Here is a 16,194-nt window from a genome sequence, read left to right as displayed (position 1 = left end):
CCCCTGCCCATCCAGACACATGTCCCACACAGGCACATGACCAACCCTAGAGCCATATCTCGTGGTACCCAAAGACACAATAAAAATCCACTCCCACCAGGGCGGACAACAACAACAAAAACATCGAAATGAAGAGAATCAATGGAAATTGAACCTGTAACCGCGAGATTAAGAGCCTCAGACTTGAACCATTAGGTCACTGCGACTAATGGAACCGTGAGTGCCCGTAGGAGACTCGGCGCTGAACCACAGATGACCATTGATACCCAACTCATCGACACTCACGAAATCGACCCCAGGAGGACGAAAGGCCAAATCGGACCCAGTGGGAGGTCCAACCCGTAACCATGAGTGCAAACACAGGGTCCTACAACGGAAGCAGTAGCGCACAAAGACAAGCAGCAGGGCAGAACCGTAACAAAAGCAGTACACAGAAGCCCAACAAACAGAAAGCACAAAATGCAAACTGTCAGGACCGACTACAAAAGGGTAAAATGGGGGAAATCAACCAATGAAAGGTGCCAGGCAAATACCACAGTAACAGGTGCCTAAAAGCCCCCAGGAAAGCACATATGCAAAGCAACAGAAGAACACTCACCCAGAGGACGCAGGTCTTGTGGCACAGCACAACGAGACGGCAGAGTGAAAAAAACGACAGGCATCAGAAGTGCCCAGCCAAACAACACACGCACACAGACGTAAATTTTTTCTTTTTAAAGATGAGTTTGAAACTTTGCCACCTTATGACACTTTGACAGCGTTTGCGGGACTCGAACCCTTGTCCTGTGAGAGCCTTAAGAACCGCAGGCACAAGACTTACCATTGAGCTATAGCTCCTGGTTGAGAGAACGGAGCGCGCATGCGTGCGTGCAAGACACAACAAACGAAAAACACGGCCAGACATCGATGTGGGAAATGAAAGTAATACCGAAAGAAACCCACAAGGATATGAGCCACTCCATGGGTACAAATACGGTACAGGACCACGTCCTCCAAGCGCGCGCCCCCGAACCGAAGAACGGGCGATCGGGCAGCAACATTGGGACCGGGAACGCCAGAGGTAAACATAGCAGCGCGCGTCACCCGGGAGGGAGCGCGCGCCCACCCCGGCCCGGGGGAGCCTCATGGAAAACCAGCCCCCGGCGCCTGATGGGTCTGGGTGCAGGGCAACAAAAGCCAAAGCAAACATAGCACCGATACACACCAGGGATATTAGGTGCCCCGCAGCTGCCAGCGCCGGCCCCATGGAACCAGCAGTGAATGCAGGCCAGTAAGCAGCCGTGGAACCTGCAAGACAGGCAGCGCGGCTTCCGGGGCAGGAAGGAGAAGCCTCGCCGGACACAAGATAGAGCGGTAGCAAGCCGGTGCAGTCTTGGGCGTGTAGCAAGGCACAACAACAGAGAAGCCAGAGCCGTCATAAACCTCTCAGGGACAGACTAGGCCACAGTGAGGCCCCACGGGACCCCCGAAAATAAAGCTGAGAGGCGCCCGGGGACCGCAGAACAGACCGCCGGGTGCCCCCACCACGTATTAAAATATATCCCAACCGTACCGAAGGAAATAACAATGCCAGTACCTTAGAGATAGCAAACAGTGAGATTGTAAGACAAGGGAGTGAACACCAAATCGCCAGAGTAAGAGTTTTAGACCCTTCACCATTAGGCCAGAGTGACGCATTACATGTCACGGGGGGGAAGAGGGGGGCCCAAAATCAACCGCACCCGGCAAGTGAACAAACAAATACTCAGCCCACACGGACGAGGGGACATTCAGACCCCCTTGCCCTGCCTCCTGTACACCCAGGGCGTGCTAAAGCAGAACCCAACCGGTCCAGACCAGACACCGGGGGAAGGAAGGAGGATGGTCCCAAAGCACCAACTCGGCCTTGGCAGCAGGTAGGAATGTGACCGGGAGCCTCCGGCCCCCAGAGCAAACGCACCCGGCCGCGCTACGTCCGCTTAGCAGGACGCGCGGTCGGGAATGAAAACAAACATAGTAGGACTCCAAGAACGAGTCCAGATCTTAAACAAAGTCCGCTAAAGCAGGACCAGAGGCGTTAAAGGCAGAAGAATGGGGGAAAAAACAAAATCTAAGGAAAATAACACAATAAAATTCAACAACTTCCCCCAAACTAGATACCCTAGGGCAAAACGGGTCCGCTCAAGCATGAACCCAGCCCCACTCACCTGACCATCAGGTAACACAGCACTCGGAGAAGTGCAGAAAAAAAGAACAGGTCGAGATGGTTGGTATGTATCCTTTTATGGGATTGGCTGAAGCCACTGGGGGCCATATTGGAGGAGGGAGGGGAGACTAGAGCGCTGCTCTTTTAATTTTACTTGGAGTTCTGTGTGGAGCCGGAGGCTCATATGTGAATACTGTGGCGAGGAAGACTGGACGAGGAGGTAATGGATCCTACGTCGTCTCCGGCTTCCCTTTATACACTGCGACACAGTGTAGTTTCCTGCTGGACAGTTCTAGTGTTCAGCCATGTACCAGTTCACCAGCCACTCCTTTGAGCGCTGGCCTTTACACCCACCTCGCACCCATCCACCACAGGCCATGGTCAGGTGACCCTGCCAATAAAAGAGCCCGGGTGCACGTACTCGGTGCAAATTCTGTTACTTCTGTACAGTTACACACTGTCACGTAACTATATCCCTCATGCGGGCGACAGCTAAAAGAAAGCAATTTTTTGGTTACCAAAATCGGGAATCTCCCACCGGAATCCGGTCTATTGGCATGTATGGGCCGGGGACCCTAAGTGCGAATACTCTTTTCTTTTAAGTATTTGCCTTGCCGGAGTAGCCTATCCTTTTCCTCGCATCTGTAAGTTTATTGGAGGTGCTTCCGTAGTCTCTCTTCTCTTTCCATCGTTACCTCACTCGCAAGGCGTATGGCGGCTGCGCAATGACGTCACTTCCTATTGTCTAAACTATGCAAGTTCCGCTCCCAGGGTGCAGTGCTTCGAATCATGGACCACAGTGGTGAGTGGGGTCTGGCGGTGGTCACTAGCGGACAGGGCCTTCATCAGTATCGCAGTACCGACGTCCCTGTAACTGACACTATAGGGTGTCCGACAGGGGGGGAGATGTGTCCCCAGATAGACCGTTCTTGGCGATTCACACAGGGGGGCGGGTGCGCGGCCATATCTTTGAGGGTGCATTGACTGCTAACCTCCCTGGAGTGTTCTGTTTTGGTGGGCGTTTACTCTTTGGAATTACAGTCAGCACCTTCATTCCTCACTGACAAATCCTACGCTCTCACTAACAGAGCTTCTGACCGTTCTTGGCGATTCACACAGGGGGGCGGGTGCGCGGCCATATCTTTGAGGGTGTATTGACTGCTAACCTCCCTGGAGTGTTCTGTTTTGGTGGGCGTTTACTCTTTGGAATTACAGTCAGCACCTTCATTCCTCACTGACAAATCAATTTCTACGCTCTCACCAACGGAGCTTCTGACCTTCAGTACTGCAGCTCTTTCGCCCTCCCCGATTCCTTTTACTGCCAGTTCCTCTTGTTCGCCTTTACGGGTGGAACCTTTTTCACCCGCCCATACTGGATTACTGTCTTCCCAAAATGTCAGCTCTAACTTCATAACAGCCCCACTCAACCTTAACGATAGATCATCTGCTCCACCATACTGAGAACCTCAATAACGTAATACGGTAATAGACCCCCTCCTCTACCGTCTGATCGTCTCCATCCTCGCACGGAGAGAGACCCTCCCTCCGCTACTAACAGGCCCTCCACCCCACCTATTTGACATATCACCCACAAGCAGGTATATCATTTGCAACAACCCCATTGGCAGAATACCCTCTGTCCCATGACTAGACCATTTTCTTGTATAGTGCTTCTGTTTAGTTGTCCTCCGTAGTCAGATTATGGTGTTTTTCTGTGACCTGACTGCATCAAAACAATCAGTTACCAAAATAAATTGTATTTTAATACTGTTAATACAGTTCAGTTGTAATGTTAATTAAGACATACTTTCAGTCTTGTTGGTGAAACACCGATTTCAGGTGTGCATCGATTAAATCGATGTGGTTAATGTACACATTTCTCTCAGTAGCAGCAGTACATTGCCATAGAGATGTACCTTTCATATTGGATTCAGGATGGACAGTTTGTGTTTTTTTGGGTTCGGGTGTTATCATTGAATTGGAGTGTTTGTTGGGTGCATGGGCTGCTGCATCGTTGTTAGCTGTGAACTACATTTGAAAACCCACCCAATGCTGTTCGATGGCCCTTAAAAATTGCAAAATTACAGCCACCTAAGACTTATATTGAGCTCTTGTTTCCAAATCCTTATTTTGACCCCAGCAGTCTGCCGTGCCTGCTTACTGCCTGGCCTCCCTACTGACCGACTTACAACCGCTAACTGTGTTGGTTTCAATAGTTGTAGCTAATTTGATTGATTAAAGACAATTCAAAATGCTTTCCCGTCCATATTACTTATGTTCTTTATTTTGCAAACGTACACTCGTAGTAAAATAAATAACAGACGCATATTTGACTGAGAGCTATCAATCAATCATTGACATTTATAAAGCGCGCTACATACCCGTAGGGTCTCAAGGCGCTGGGGGGGGGGGGGGGGGTGCCGCTACTGCTCGAACAGCCAGGTCTTCAGCTTCTTCCTGAAGGAGAGGTGGTCTTGGGTCAGGCGCAGGTCGGTCGGGAGGGAGTTCCAGGTCTTGGCGGCCAGGTAGGAGAAGGACCTTCCTCCTGTAGTCGCTCTTCGGATGCGGGGGACGGCGGCGAGGGCGTGGTTGGCTGATCGGAGGTGGCGTTTGGGAGCGTAGAAGTTGACTCGGCTGTTGAGGTAGCTCGGGCCTTGGTCGTGTAGGGCTTTGTGTGCGTGGGTGAGGAGGCGGAAGGTGATTCTTTTGTTGACGGGGAGCCAGTGAAGGTCTTTCAGATGTCCGGAGATGTGACTGGTTCGTGGGATGTCGAGGATGAGTCTGGCTGAGGCGTTCTGGATCCGCTGGAGTCTCTTCTGGAGCTTGGCGGTGGTACCGGCGTAGAGGGCGTTGCCGTAGTCCAGTCGGCTGGTGACGAGGGCCTGGGTGACGGTCTTCCTGATCTCGGTGGGGATCCACCAGAAGATCTTCCGTAGCATGCGAAGGATGTTGAAGCACGCCGAGGAGACGTTGTTGACTTGCCTGGTCATGGAGAGGGAGGAGTCCAGGATGACGCCCAGGTTTCGTGCATGGTCTGTCGGTTTGGGTGCGGTGCCCAGGGCGGGAGGCCACCAGGAGTCGTCCCAGGCGGAGGGTGAGGAGCCCAGGATGAGGACCTCCGTCTTGTCCGAGTTCAGTTTCAGGCGGCTGGTCGTCATCCACTCGGCTACCTCTTTCATCCCTTCGTGCAGGTTGGCTCTGGCGGCGGCGGGGTCGTTGGTCAGGGAGAGGATCAGCTGGGTGTCGTCGGCGTAGGAGATTATGCTGAGGTTGTGTTTGCGTACGATGGCCGCGAGGGGGCTCATGTAGACGTTGAAGAGGGTGGGGCTCAGAGATGATCCTTGGGGGACGCCGCAGATGACTTCGGAGGCCTCTGACTTGTACGGTGGTAGGCGGACTCTCTGTGTTCTTCCGTCGAGGAAGGAGATGATCCATTCCAGCGCCTTGTCCTGGATGCCGATGTTGCTGAGGCGCCGTACTAGGGTGCGGTGGCAGACCGTGTCGAATGCCGCGGAGAGGTCTAGGAGGATGAGGGCCGCTGTTTCTCCATTGTCCATCAGGGCTCGGATGTCATCGGTGGCGGCGATGAGGGCGGTCTCGGTGCTGTGGTTGGCTCGGAAGCCGGACTGTGAGGGGTCGAGGGATCCGTTCGTCTCGAGGAAGGCGGCCATCTGCTTGTTGACGGTCTTCTCGATGACTTTAGCTGGAAACGGGAGGAGCGAGATGGGGCGGTAATTCTTGAGTTCGGTGGGGTCCGCTGTGGGTTTCTTGAGAAGAGCGCTGAGTTCGGCGTGCTTCCAGCTCTCGGGGAAGGTGGCGGTGTCGAAGGATGTGTTGATGATGTCTCGCAGGTGGGGTGCGATGACAGCGTCGGCCTTGTTGAAGACGTGGTGAGGGCAGGGGTCGGTCGGTGATCCGGAGTGGATGGAGTTCATCGTGCGGATGGTGTCTTCGGTGCTGATCGGGGTCCAGGCGTGGAGGGTGGTGGTGGGGGGTGGTTGTTCGGTCATGGTGTGCGTTGGTTGGTTGTTGAAGCTGTTGTGTATGTCGGCGATCTTGTTGTGGAAGTATGAAGCGAGGGAGTTGCAGAGGTCTTGCGATGGGGTGATGTCGTTGTTTCCTGCGCTGGGGTTGGAAAGCTCTTTCACGATGTTGAAGAGTTCCTTGCAGTTGTGTGCGTTGTTGTCCAACCGGTCCTTGAAAGCTGTTTTCTTGGCGGCGCGGATCAGCTGGTGGTGTTTCCGGGTGGCAAGTTTGAAGGAGGTCCTGTTGTCCGGTGTCGGTTCCCTTCTCCAGACTTTCTCGAGGGCTCGGCAGTTCTTCTTGGAGCTCTTGAGTTCGTCGGTGAACCATGGGGCCTTCTTGCTGCCGGGTCTGCTGGGCGGGGTCCTCAGTGGGGCGAGTTCGTCCGCGCAGTTGTTGATCCACTTCGTGAGGTTGTCTGCGGCCTGGCTGGGGTTCGCTGAGCTGGCAGGAGGGTGCTGGCTCAGGGAGGTGGCGAGCTGGTCTGCTGTGATCTTGTTCCAGCTTCTGCGGGCGGCCTGTTTCTGGTGGTGGTGGGACGTCGTTCTCTTGAAGGTGAAGTGGACGCAGCTGTGGTCCGTCCATTGAAGCTCTGTGGCGTGGCTGAAGTTGATGTCTGTGCTGGAAGAGAAGACTGCGTCGAGTGTGTGTCCGGCGAGGTGGGTGGGGGTGGACACCAGTTGCTTGAGTCCCAGGTTGGCGAGGTTGTCGAGCAGGGTGCTGGTGTTGCTCCAAGTTGTAATGAAAGCTGTTTTATGTGCCCCACTGGTGTTTAATAGGTGTATGGAGAGTAATACATTTTGGCTGTACATAGGGGTTGTGGTTCTGCTTTTTTTTGGGGGGGGCGGGGGGCACAGCTAAATTGTATAGATTTATCCCTCTTCTGAGGTCAACAATTTAAAGTTGAGAAAACATTTTAAAACTAGAAATGGATTACATTACATCCCACAAAATATTTTAAAACATTGTAACATGCAAACTCATTTGCAGGAAACATTATTCAATTAAGCTGTTTACCACTTTTTGGTATGTTACATTTAAGACACAAAGGATGGATATAAATGTTTGCTAGCTTCAACAGCAACATCAGCACCAATATAGAGCACTTGCTTTAAATTTTGCACCCCACTGTCTCAGAGATCACATGGTCTGTTCACAGTTCGCAGACTTGACCAATGCTTAAGAGTTTAATGGGAGAATCCCCAGTCGAAGCATTAATATAAACAGTGTTCTATCTAGACGTAGGGTTTTTAATAAGAACAGGAAGATTGGCGCTCAGACTAGTACTCGTTGTATTAACTATGCTCTGAATATACACGGTGCTGCCAGGTCGGGGAATAACCCTATAGCCCCAGTGAGTGTGTGTGTCAAAGAATCCACACTGGTAATGAGAAGACAGTCCCGGGCACACGTAGTGAGGATATGAAAATGGTATGAATGTCTTGTTTAGATCAAATTGCTGCGGTCAACACCACTGTATTGTTCAAAGTTATTTAATGAAGCAACAACAAAAGAAAAACAACCAGCCAACACGTGTTTTGTCACAAAGGGAATTGTCCCCGACTCTTCAGGGCTGTGTGACGTTGTAAAAAAAAGAGAAGTGGTCCCACAAGGCCGGTGTTGATTCCAACCCGGCCGGGGGATCTGGGAGAACCGAGTGATATGGGATGAAGTGGGGTGCAGGAGGATCTCTTGAAAGTAATATACACGTCTCCGGTACAATGTGTAGAAGAGATGGCGAGGGCGAGAGTATGAGCCGCCTCTGGGGAGGTGTAACATGCGCTGTGCTGCTGATGTCCATATGCGGAGCATCTGGAAATCGAGGCGAAACTAGTGTCCTGCTGCCTCCACCATACGGACATCGGCAGCACGGCGCACCCGCCCTCTCGTTCCCTCCTAGATCCTGGATGGACACTAACGCAACACACTCAGGCTTCTGATTTTCTGCCGCAGAATGGCGCACCGCCTTCTTGCTTTCTCCAAGACACTGGATGGTCTAGATCGCCGTGCACCTAGGCCTTCGACGTCCTCCCGCAGTCTTGTGCACCCGCCCCTGTTTGTCTACATGAGACATTGGACATTTATGTCGCACCTCCCCCGAGGCGGCTCACACTCTCTCGTCCTCACCATCTCTTCTACACGTTATACCTGAGACGTGTATATTACTTTCAAGAGATCCTCCTGCACCCCACTTCATCCCTTACCACTCGGTTCTCCCTGGTTGGAATTAACACCGGCCTTGTGGGACCACTTTCTCTGTTTTTTACAACGCCACACAGCCCTGAAGAGTCACGGGCCGATTCCCTTCGTGACGAAACACGTGTCGGCTGGTTGTTTTTCTTTTGTTGTTGCTTCATTAAATAACTTTGAACAATACACTGGTATCGACCGCAGCAATTTGATCTAAACGAGACATTTATACCATTGTCATATTCTCACTACGTGTGCCCGGGACTGTGTTCTCATAAACAGTGTTGTGCTGTGGTCCAGAGACAGAAGCATAGTCCCGAGTCTGTTTATAAACTGCAATATCTGGAATGTATTTGTACAGTTTTAGGCTCCTACAGTGATGGGGCATCACTAAAATAAATTAACCCAGGAATTGTATTAAAAAAAAAATATTAAAGTTGAGCGGGAGACCAGGAGTGCATATATTCTATTGTATGTTCCAGTTGTAATACAACGGTCCATAGGTTTTCTGCTTCAGTGGTCCTATTAGAGTGCCATCTGAGGCAGGAAGAAGTCTGTAGGCCCTAACTATGTTTGCTAAAGAGACTGAGCAAATGAGTGCAAATTCAAGGCGCAGTACTTGTACAGGAATTGCTTGTCTTAGCGACAATAGTTTACAAAGAATATTCCCTTTGTACAGATTAAGAGGAGACCATTTATCAATCGGTGCTGTTTTTCAGTTCAGTGGTGGTGCAGGTAATGGGTGTCACGCTTTCCTATCTCAGTGGCGCGAATTTTTTTCTCTTAAGAAATACAAATCAGAATTTTCCCTTTTGATATTCAAAACGGTAACCTGTATGTTAAATACGGATCTCCATCCAGGAGTTCTGCTGTCTTGCCCTTGATCCTTATGATTATCTCGTTTTACGCAGCTTGTTGGTGTCTTCTATGTAGAGCCCAAGGGAAGTGTTTAAATACAAATGCAACATATGTACTCAAAGGTTTTTCATTGGCAGTCTACCAGTCATTAGCTTGCTGAATCGTATAGAATAATTACGTTGGAGCATTTGTAAAGCGAGAACAGGGTGCCCTCTTACCCCACCCCCGTACAAGTACCTGTCAAAGATGCTAGCTTGTTGCCAAACTTGTTTTTCCTACAAAGGTCTAAAACACATCTCCACCTGACAGCAGATGTATTCTAGTATCTTTAGCTGGTAAATGTGGTCTGACTTAACTTTTATCATTGGTGAATATGACACGTTAGTCCGCTTGTGTTTACAACGCATGCCATTACAATGCGGTCGTTACAGCGACCGCGTTGTTACATCGCATACCTTTACAACGCAAGTCGTAACAACGACTTTCTGTAGGGGGCCCTGGATGTTGGAACAGTATAATTTACTATTCCAACTCCAGTCAGTGAAACAGTAGGGAAGGTGTTGGATTTTAAATCCAACACCTTCGGCCCCCTAACGCAAGTTGTTGTTCCGACTTGCGTTGTAAAGGTATGCGATGTAACAATGCGGTCGTTGTAATGGCATGTGTTGTCTCGCATGGGTGGTAAACGCTGTTTACCCCATTGGCTTTCAAATGTAGCCATCTTGATGGACTGGTTCCCTTTCCAGATGACAGAATACCCTCCCATATGCTCTCCCCTTCCACACCATATATAGTCCAGCTCTTCCACAAGTGTACCATGACCCTCCGCCCTTTAATGACAAGACTTGTTACTTGGTCCTGCGTCTCTTAGCTCCACCACGTTGAATGATTCCTCACCGAAAGTGCTGATTGATCATCCTCATTGCAGTGATAAACCAATTTTGCTCACTATGCTTGCAGGCCTGAATACCCTCCACCACAACCCTGCACATAGCCGTACCAGAATTTTGACTACCATTTGCTGAAGTATAAATATTTAACCACCCAAGGTAGGACACCTTAAAGGAACAGTGGTTGACTTGCGTCTGCTTGAGTAAGAAATGGTTCTTCCTGCGTGGAAATGACTCCCTTTATTTGGGCCTTTAAACAGTTATGCTATACTTAATATCTACTTTATGTTCAATTGGAGTTGTGGTGTTGAAAATCGTTTGAGGCTTAGGAACTTGGCATGGCTTTTTCTGCACTTTGATTTCCAAGTCTCATCACAGTAAATAGTTTCCTCTTTGGATGGGCATGAGACTCACTTTGTTCAGCCAGTCTGTTAAAGCGTCACACAAGTGGACCTGGGCTTTCAGTTTCGCCAATAAGGCCTTGTTTTACTAGTAGCTTGAAATGTAAAACAATTATTGTTTTTCAGGAAGTTTTGGATTCATGCAGTGGAACTGATACCTTCCACTTGTAATTTCCAAAAGCATCATAAGGTAGAACAAAAATGAAATTGGCGTGCGAAGTGTAAAATGTTCTCAATTTACCTTTGGTGGTCCTATTGTGATCCTTCCTGTGGAAATATTTGCATGTATACTTTCTCAGCTCTTGGGAGCTTCATTGTGGTTTGTTATACAGGGTCCACTAACCTTGGGGTTCGTTGCCTGAGAGGTTATTCAGTTTACATGTTATATAAAGTTCCGTCGACAAACAGTGTCTTTGCTTTCTGAAGTCTTAATTTCTCATGTGTACGTTTTTAAACCCAAAAATTTTCTCGCTTGTATGCGACGTAAAATATGCTTCATAATTCCGGTCTTGTTTTTCTTTCTTTCTTCATTCCTTTTTTGATCATTATTTGGCCAGGCAGGAAATTGTCACAATTGATAGTATCAGGCTGCCACGCGGTCACGAACTTCGATGCACTGATGAGATATGTTGTTGCAGTTTGATACTATAAATGATATTCTATCCTCCTAGCTGAACCATTTTACATATTGGTTAAATCTTAATTTAAAATGCTATGATGTATAATGCTTTTATCATTTTCTGTTTGTGAATACATTTTATGGCTGCCACAATACTCCCGAATAAAGTTTTGAATTGAATTAAATTGATAGTCAGCATTCCACCATTTACTGATACTAAGCCAGAAGACATTTGAGCACTGCAGCAATATTCTCATTCTCTAGATAATCTTCTTTTTAGATTGCAACAGTAGCTTTGTCAGCAGATCCGACCTTCAAACTATCTTACAAGATCCACATAACAAAACAGAAGCAACTCTAGTCTGATGTTTCAAGAATATTATAAGTCATCTTCCATTTTGCGTGAATATACTGTTCTTCTATTTTGAACAATCCTTTATTCAAGAGAGAATCTTTTGAAATACATTTCTGGAGAGAATAATTACCCTCATTGCCAGTTTTTATTTTTACATTTGGATGCATTTTAGTTGCACATCATTCATTTAAACCTGTTCTTCACATTATCATTGCTTCTTTCGAAGTCTGTATTCCTTCAACCATAGGCACTGCTTGCTGCTCTGCTGCCACAACGCACCACACTACATGTAAGGAGCGTTCAGATGTACCTCCTGCAAGTTCTCATGCACCAACAGCACCCCACTTGCTCACACTCGCACAAATAATCTACCTGTTCATGATCACACAGACCAAACGCCACATTCGCATGCATGCACAATGTCCTCTCGCTCACCAACACTGCAGAGAGATATTAGACCTACTACACGACCACGGCCCGGATCTGCTCTTCCTCATGGAATATGACTAAACCCAACCTCTGACCTGCACATCTCTACAGCCATCACTGCCGGCTGCAAGATCGCCAGGAAAGACCATCAGCACAAACCTGGAGTTGGAGATGCCTTCATATTTAAAGATACCATCAGCTGCACCACCAACATGGATACCCCCACGGGGTACGTAAAACACGCCGCTTTCAAGATTCTTCACAGCCAACTTCTCCCTGGACCGAACCCTCATATACAGATGACCAGGACCCCACATCAGCTTTGTCACACAGTTCGTCATACCCCTCATTAGCGCCAGCACTGGCATTTTCCTCAGTGACCATAACTTTCATATAGAAGACTGCAACTACCCTAATCTAGAAAACCTCTGAAACCTTGGCCCCACCCAGCACGTTACCAAACCCACTCACACTGCCAAACTCCTATTGGAACTGATTTTCTCCTCAATCAGCAACATCATAGTCGGTAAGCCAGCAACTATGACCTGGCCAGACCAAACCCGTGTCAGTTTCAGCATACCCGTCCCGCACTACCGCAGACTTAACACTGCTGGAACCGCACTCTGCAGATGGAACAGAAGAGGAGTTAGGTTCTGCCCTCTCCACGCACCGGCCCGAGAACACCAGCAACTTGCCAAAAACCATCGAGAACCTCAACAGCTGACCCTGACTACCCTCAAGTGTAACCAAACACAAGAGCTTGATTACAGGCTAGCTGGTACACAGCGGTAGTCAGGCTGTCGTAATGCCACTGCAAGCAACTTGAGCGCAAAGGGAGAACAAGTCAAGCCATCACAGATAAAAAAACCCTTCAATTCAGCTCTAAGATGGTACCGCCACCAGCAGATGTGGAGCACCAAGTGCACAGCTCTTGCAGACTGCATTGATTCTGACTCTAGCAGCAGCAAGGAAATCTTCCCCATCATCCAAGATTTCACTGCTTCTCCTGCCACCTTCAGCAACCTCATCCCCTCACAAGACCTGTGTAACAAGCTCTCGGATTTATTCTGTAACCAAATTCACTCCATGTATAGAAACTTCGCTCCTCAACCAGACCCCATCACTGTGGCAACAGAACTTCCATAACAGCTGCACAACAAACCAGGACCTTGTACCCCAGAGTTACAACCTCAAAGTCGCTGCTACCATGAAGACCATCCCTTGGGGCCCCCACCTGACCTTTGTCCCCACCACGCCTTCACCAAAACACTCCTGCCGATCAGCAAAACACTTGCATCTATTCTCAGCGCATCTAAAGGACTCCGCCACATTCCCAGGCACCTGGAAACATACCACAATCCCATCCCTGCTGATGAAGCCATTTGCTGACCCTGCCACACTTTACAACTACACTCATCTCCCTCCTACCATACCCAGAAAAGGTCTTAAAGAAACTAATTAACTGACGTCCTTGGCGCCACGCAATCCGGATTCAGGCCCAACCACAGTGCAGAAAAGGCACTCAACGCCACCACATACGACATCCGCATGATTCTTGACAGAGGAGACACAGCAGCCCTCATTGTCGTGGCCCTATGTGCAGCATTTGGAACAGTCTCACACTCCACCCTTTTTAGGCGCCTGCATGTGATTGGCCTCCAAGGACCCCCTCTCCGTTGGATCTTCTGTTTCCTAAAGGATAGAACACTAGCTAAAATCCTGGCACACTACTCTTTGAAAGCGCGAAATCTCATCTATGGAATACCTGGAAGTTCATTGCTCAGCCCCATCCTCTTCAGCGCATATGTGATCCCTTGGGCCAACATCATCTGTGCACACAGTCTCGACATGCAACTCATGCAAGCCCTCTCTGATAAGACTGCCTGCATGATGGTAGTCGCTAACTGAACGAAAGCCAACTGTCTTGAGCACAGCACAGACAAGACCAAAGTAGGGACCTTCCTTCGACAAGAACACCTCACTATGGAAATTCAACTTGCGGGCGACTGAACTTGGACCTGCACCCACGCCAGGAACCGCGGAAAAATCGTCACCGGCTAACTCGATATGACTGCACTAGTAAACGCTGTCACTGCATCTGCTTCCACACCCTGAAGATGCTGAGGAAGATCTTCAAATGGCCCCAAGCAAGTCTAGAAAAACTGCTACTCACACCCTAGTCCCCAGCAAGTCTGACTGCGAGAACATCCTCTAAGCCGGGATCACCATGCAACTCACTAGTAGTACAACCCACTCAGAACTCGGCACCCTGACTCCTCCTCAGAACTTTCATCACACCACATCTCTGGGAACTCCATTGGCTCCCAATACACAAACATGCTTATTGCAAACTCCTCACACACACATTCAAGGCACTACACAACTTGGGGCCCACATACCTGAACAGTTGCATCTCCTTCCTCCATCCACTCAGACAACTCCGCAGGACTCCTACTTGTGCACATCCCATTTATATTAGAACCAGATCAGGAGGATGGGTGTTCTTACATCGCTCCTAAAACATGGAACTGCCTCCCACTCCACAACAGAGCATCCATTTCTATTGAATCTGCCTACCTACCATAAACCGAGCCAGGTGCACGCACTTGCTCCATGCTAGGATACCCATGCGAGTGATAGTGTATTTTTACAAATACCCATAACATAATTGCTATACCATTCCGCTGAGAGATGCTGGGTGTGTTAACCGAAATAGTAATAAAGGCATTCCAGACTTTCTTAATTTCAAATCACCCAATCTATTGATTTATTCTACTTCTTTTATTAAATGAAACTTGTTGGTGGCAGCACCTCAAAAAGCCTAATTAGCCACCTGATGTGCAACAGTCTTTCAATAATCCAGAGACCAGTAACCTTCAATGGTAGTTTTCTTTAGAAGTACGACTTTTCTCAACCAATCCTATAATGACTTCATATGGCTTTCAAATCCAGTGCACCTTACCTCACTCATTCTACCTTGTATATTGTTAGAAACCTGTAAAATGTATTAGATCGATCCTGAACAGTAAACCCAGGGTAAATCCTACCGCTTCCTTTCATGTTGGCGTTTTCTAAGTCCTGCAAGCCACTCTGGTTCCTCTCCTGCATCCTTGCCTTCGAGTAAGTGCAGCAGGGTAACAAAACTGCCAGGGTGGGGTCCATGTGGCAGTGTTGCAGGTAGCAAGATCCTAAAGCATATCCGTTATCTGCAGAAACTGTGATAAGTCATCAGCAGCAGGGTGACCAACTACAGTGTACTTTCGAGGGTTGAGCTTCCTGATTAACTATAATTCTGAGTTGCACACTCCAGGGCTTTTCCCTCCATTGCAGAACCCTGGGTTCAGGATTTCTCACAGTTTTAATTAGTTTGGTGGTTATTTAAAACCTCTGACGGAAAGCTGTGGCGTTAAGCAATGAAAAAAAGGTACAGCGTACAAGTGTAGGTTTGATTTATATATGGGGGAATAATTGTGTGGGAGGAGGAGTCGAAGTAAGTTTCACACTTTTATGTTGACTTCATGGCAAGGGAGCACGTTTTTAGGTCTCGCGACCTGCGTTGCACTGCATAGTAGTGCTTGCGCAGGTGAGTGTCCTTTTGTCCGGGGTTCAGAAATGGACCCTGGAATCGCACACGCTCGTGCGTGTGCGATTCCTTTTGTGCTACCCCATTGGCCTTTACGTGTGTCTTTTTATAAAAGACTGCACGCAATTGGACTGCACGCAATTGGGCAAAGGCGGGCGCGTTGCTGTGCCCACGGCCTATAGGTGTCTATTACGCGCTTGGTGCGCGTAATAGACACCAATAGGCCACGCGGTTTCAATTATCTTGCCCAGACACAGGCGTGATAATTGAAAGCACTTCTCGCTGTGGCACACGCGCACTTCTCGCAGGATTGTTCATTTTTGGATCCATTTCTCATGGAAGCAACGGAAGGAAAGAAGTGCTGACGTCTTGTTTAGGACTTTTTTGGATCCATATAACCCCATTAGTGTTTTAAATTGGTAAACCATTGATTTTGAATTTTAAATAGTACATGTCCTGTCACCGTGGACACCTCTGCTCGCGGGGTGAACGGGGTGATGCAATCATCTGTTTGTGGAACCAGGGACACAGTGACATGTCTTTTGTGGGTATTAAATTGGATTTAGCATCCTTGCCAAGGCAGTGCAGCAACCACGGAAACCCTTCTGCCAAGCTTGAAATAAACACTAGATTTAACCAAAATGAAAATGGGACCTCCACG

General features: G+C 48.6%; 1 protein-coding gene across 1 annotated transcript in view; it reads left to right on the top strand.

Annotated features, from left to right (window-relative positions):
- The first annotated feature begins 2,858 nt into the window (after nt 1-2,858).
- The window catches only part of CBLL1 (Cbl proto-oncogene like 1), a 98,858-nt gene continuing 85,522 nt past the window's right edge, over nt 2,859-16,194 (top strand). The window contains exon 1 of the mRNA XM_085654117.1: nt 2,859-2,987. Within this exon, the coding sequence (XP_085510243.1) occupies nt 2,975-2,987 (13 nt within the window). The 5' untranslated portion in view covers nt 2,859-2,974. The remainder of the gene's footprint in view (nt 2,988-16,194) is intronic.

Source organism: Triturus cristatus, chromosome 4_1 (genome assembly GCF_964204655.1).
Source record: "Triturus cristatus chromosome 4_1, aTriCri1.1, whole genome shotgun sequence".
Classification (NCBI taxonomy): domain Eukaryota; kingdom Metazoa; phylum Chordata; class Amphibia; order Caudata; family Salamandridae; genus Triturus; species Triturus cristatus.
Note: the sequence above shows the minus strand (reverse complement) of the source record. Positions and strands in the feature narration are given on the sequence as shown.